The 5210-nt window shown below is 36.1% G+C and overlaps 1 protein-coding gene across 1 annotated transcript; it reads left to right on the forward strand.

The window, feature by feature from the left end:
* Nucleotides 1-1719: 1719 nt before the first annotated feature.
* Nucleotides 1720-2100, forward strand: LOC136797353 (uncharacterized). The gene has a single exon (XM_067053693.1). It carries the CDS (start codon nucleotides 1720-1722, stop codon nucleotides 2098-2100), a length of 381 nt encoding a protein of 126 aa, XP_066909794.1.
* The last annotated feature ends 3110 nt before the right edge of the window (nucleotides 2101-5210 follow it).

Here is a 5210-nt window from a genome sequence, read left to right on the forward strand (position 1 = left end):
TGGAAGAAGATGGTTGATCCGGTTAGGTTGTGTAAGAGAAATATTTAATGATGTTCAAATAGGTAATATCATTTTTAAAAGTTAAAAATTCTCTCAGTTTTAATATTGGTAGCCTCAGTTTTATGTAGGATTGGAAAACGCAATTTGAAATGTAAAGGTAATTCACACTGTATGTTCCGTTTCCTTTATGTAATTTATCGTACACGTTCCATTAACTTTTTGTGTTCTCTTATTTAGTATTTGAGAGAAGGTTGCAATTTAAAACCAGCTTTTAATATGAAAAATCCCAATATTTCCGTCCAAAGATTCTGATCTCACGCGATTTGCGTTGGAAATGGATGTTCTTATAAAAAATTGCGCCACCGGCAAAGTTTACTTGTCTACTGTTGAGTCGTGAAATTTGATAATCCATTTCGTGTTTTCCAAACTTTTTTTAAAGTTAGCTGGATAAGTATTAAAAAAGAGGGAAGTTGTTTACGACCACCAATTTTAGAATTACAATTAGATTTATAGGAATGTTCTTCATTGTAATGTAAACTGAAACAGAAAACAGCCAGTGATCGAATCCTTCTGTTCGCACTTTGTTCATCATAAGGCTCACCTTTTTGGTATCTCTCTTGCTACCAGCTTACCCTTTCTCTTTCTTCCAAGAATATATAGAAAAGTAAATGAACTAACTGAATCAATGAACATTAACCTAGAAATCCAAGGAGAGAAGATTAGACTGGGTGAGGAAGTTACGTGCCTCAATGTGAGGATAAGAAGAAGATTTGACTCCACTCCTCACCCGGTGTATTTGAGGGATAGGGTTACCCTTTCACTCAATGGATTGAGTAGGATAGGGAGTGCATTCTGGAGAATCAGGTACCCTGCCACGATGACCATTTACAAAGGCTTGCTACTGGTTATTCTGAGGAACGTATCCTTGCATGGAGTTGTAACGTCATGCAGGATCAAAAGTGGAGACTGGCTACCATATAGAGATTTGCTCTATGATGAAGTCTGGCAAAAATCATTCCTCAGTGTACTGTACAGTGTACTGGTGGACGGATACTATTGACGATCTTCGCCGGTGTTGTAACCAAGCAAGAAGACGTTACCAGCTAGCGAGATGTCAATACGAATTTCGTAAAGAGCGATCCACGATATATGCTGTTGGATTGGTAGTCGAGATGGCCCGCACAGCAATTGCAGGAGCAAGGTGGAGGAGAGGTGCTAAGTGTTATGCAGCAATCATCACTCTTGATTCTAGACGTTAAGAATGCTTTTAACACTGCAAGATAGACCAATATTATAGATGCCCTACGGATTATGGTGGTGCCAGCCTATCTAATGAGAGTTCTCACTGACTACTTTAAAGATAGAGTTCTGTTTTATTTTTCAAACATTGGCCAAAGGAGATACAATGTGTCTAGTGGGATTCCACAGGGCTCGGTATTAGGGCCTCTTCTGACAATGCCAGAGGGACCCACAGTTGTGGGATTCGCAGATGACGTTGCAGTTGTAGTGGCGGCAAAGTACTTGGAAGAAGTTACCCTCATCGCTAACCAGGATATTGCTATGATCCGAGGTTGGGTGTCTTCGGTAGGCCAACAACTTCAGATCACAAGACCGAGGTTCTCCAAGGTAGTAACTAGCAGGAAGCAGACTGAGCCCATCACTGTCACGGTAGGTAGGGACGAAATTCGTCCCCAGTCTTGCTTAAAATAGCTAGGAGTCATGATCGATGCACGTCTCCGCTTTAATGTTCATAAAGAGCATATCAGCGGCAAATCTGCTAAAGTGACATCCTTTTTGTCACGTCTTATGCCAAACGTTGAAGGTCCCAAAGAAAGTAGCCGAAGGCTTCTTGCTACTGTTGTCTCCTACATTATGTTATATGCAGCCTCGATTTGGAAAGAAGCAATGGCTACCATATCATATAGGATACAGATGGTTTCAGTTTATCGTAGAGTTTGTTTAAGGACAGCTAGCTATTTTCAAACTATTTCCTACGAAGCCGTGTGCGTGATAGCCCGAATGCCACCTGTAGAATTCCTTGTTGAAGAAAGAAGCAGACACTATGGACAACGCTTACACGTTGCCAGAGAAGAAGAGTGAAAAATAACCATTGACCAGTGGCAGCAGCGTTGGGAGGCTGCCGATTCCGGGAGGTGGGCACGCAGGTTAATACAGATGTGGGCACGTGGTATGGATGAATAGGAACCACGGGGAGGTAGACTATTACATCACCCAGTTTATCACAGGGCATGGTTGCTTACCAGTATAGATTTAGGCTCGATGAGACTGGAGAATGTTCATTGTGCCCAGGAATAGAAGAGAGAGTGCAGAATACGTTTTCTTCTTGTGCCTCCACTTTCATGAGGAAAGAATAGAGCTCCGACGCGTTTGTGGCTCAGACCCGACAGTAGATAATATCGTCAACATAATGCTGCTTAACCACAATTATTGGATGGCAGGCCACCGATTTGCTGCATAAGTGATGCAAAAGTTAAGAATGGAGAAAAATAGGCGAACCAGGAGATAACCTAAAGCAATGAGGCGGCACTCAGCCACTCATCCCCATGATGTAATGCTTAACGGCGGTCCCGTGGAGGGTGAGAAACAGGTGTAGGGCGGTGGTTTTAGTGGGTAAAAATCCCACACAGGGATAGGTACGGGTCTATCCGTGTCTTTTGAAGATTTCCACCTACCCTTGTAGCAAACGAGTGAGTGTTATGGCCACTTTCGTTTTTAAGATCTAAACTTAAAGTATGTTTCTATAAAATCTTATAGAGAATATCTTTAATCGAAAAATAAATTGTATTTCAAAAATTAAGTTATTTAAAATAGATATATTTTAATTATATTATTATATATTTCAATTATATTATTATATATTTTAAACATATTATTATCTATTTTAAACATATTATAGTAATATTACTATAATAATTACATGTTAATTTAATCTACTTAATCATTTAAACTGTATTGAAGTATATTCAAAGAAATGTTCTGTGGTCCGTAGCAAACTGAGTTTTATTTTATTCTATTCAATTTCAAACAAATTGAGTTATAAAATATTCAACACAGACAGCCTTAACAAAATGAAATCATTTAGTGTTTTAAATTATTTTAATTAGACAGAGAAGGAGTGGAACTTACGGAATTCACCTGCCACACAGGTGCTCCTCACCTCCTCGAAAATTTCAGAGAAGCCAGCGTTGATTTTTCTGTAGATGACCTACTTTGAAATTAGGTTGGTGAGAAACTAGTTATTGATGACCAATGACTAGTTTCTCACCGGCAATATAGTTCATCATTATTTAAATCTGTTGGTTAGTGGAAACACATTCTTCTCCCTCTTAATATCGGGGCTGACGAGTCCTCGTTAAATCATGTCTAACTATCTAAGGAGATAAGAGAATTCTGATAGCAATTTTCAATCTCGCCTGAGGCCATCTTTTTTCATTAAAAATTTATAAGGTTGATTGCCAGCACAGGGGTTCATATTCCTCGCTTATATCAGACAATTGAGCTTGACCATAACTGACAGTAATCGACATTTTCTAGATGAAAATTAGCTTGTATCGAGTCACGTTAAATTTTATACTGCACTAAGACTAATTAGACTGATGGAGGTATCTGGTTAATATAAACCTAGAGGTTTAATATAGTTAGTTAGGATAATGTCATTTGAAGTGTCAATTTGCATTTAATATATAGGATTGTTTAATAACATTATAATCGTAATAATAATAATTAATATTAATATAAGGGTTGGCCTGAAACTAGAAAGAAGATACAAACGGTAAATTCTTGAGTCTATGAAATATCGATAAATTAATTAGGAGTGAAATTTACGCCAACTCAGGAATCGTCTGAAGAGAAAATTACAATATTATATCTCACAGCGACAGTTCGAAGAGACGAATTGACTGGAATAAAATGTTCCTCAGCTTTACTGTATACCTTCCTTTTATTACCGAATGTCAGGATGTTCTGCTTTCTCTGGTTAATGTGTCCTTTTGGACTTTCAGTGTGAGATGTGACATTGTGATTTTCTGTTTTCATGAGTCTTGCATTTTTTAGCACAGAACTAAAAAAAATGCATAAAAAAAATTTTGATCGTTGGTAATAGACAATGTATTTAAAACACAGACCAAAGCAGATGAGCGGGTTTTCAGGTAGCTTTCGTTTTAAAGATCTAATCCTGAATTATGTTTTCATAAAATCTTATAGAGAATATCCTTAATCGAAAATAAATTGTACTTAAAAAATTAAGTTATTTAAAGTAGATATATTATTATATATTTCAATTATATTATTATAAAATTCCATAGCTCACGAGAGCCGGAAAAGCAATCAGAGCTGGCGTATTATGTATGTACATATACTCTACTTATTTGATTTTACAGTAAAAAATATTAACTCTAGGTTTTATAAAAAAAATTGGAGTACATGTATTTTAAATCTATAAGGACCTCTCAAAAATTCTCATCACCAATGCAATCTAACTGGGATGAAATGATGAAGACGGAAACAGAAGTTGGTTTGAAAGAATTAAAGATATCCAGGTAGCGGTGGAATGAGTAACTAAAGAGCCCTAACGGCTTAAACTTTCAAGATTGAAGGAGTGCCTTAATCTGAAAAGTTTTCTGGTTGTTGTAATCTCATTCTTAGCTCCATTTGTCTTGTTCGCTCTTCAGTTTCGTGAGAGTTGCGTTTACTAAGTTATAACCCTTGCGGATTTCTAACATGTTTGATGTGATGGAGGGTTTATGCTCGATTATATACATATAAACAAAGTTTATATTTTGATGAAATTCGCCAAGGTTCCTAGGAAAATTTAGGAGATTAGATGTAATAATATATTGAGATGATATTTCCTATTCGGATTAGTATATGTACATATAATGTGTACATATACTAATTTATATAATCTGTGTGAGTGTGTGTGTGCAAGTTTTAAATAAAATAAATTCTACCCAATTTGAGTCTCAAAACACTTCATTTATATAAGTCAAACGTTTCGGCGAATTTGGCCATCCTCAAAGACAATCTTAAATACTAATTCACATTTGCATCATTAATTTATTTTGTCACTCTTCACATTAATATTAAAACTTTTAATTGCATATACATTTAATGCTATTATACTTTGTTATCACTAAAATATTTGTAACCCTTCTTACACTCCTTGTATATATATATATATATATATATAT

Source organism: Halyomorpha halys, unplaced genomic scaffold (assembly GCF_000696795.3).
Source record: "Halyomorpha halys isolate HHAL.00 unplaced genomic scaffold, Hhal_1.1 Scaffold185.1, whole genome shotgun sequence".
Taxonomy (NCBI): domain Eukaryota; kingdom Metazoa; phylum Arthropoda; class Insecta; order Hemiptera; family Pentatomidae; genus Halyomorpha; species Halyomorpha halys.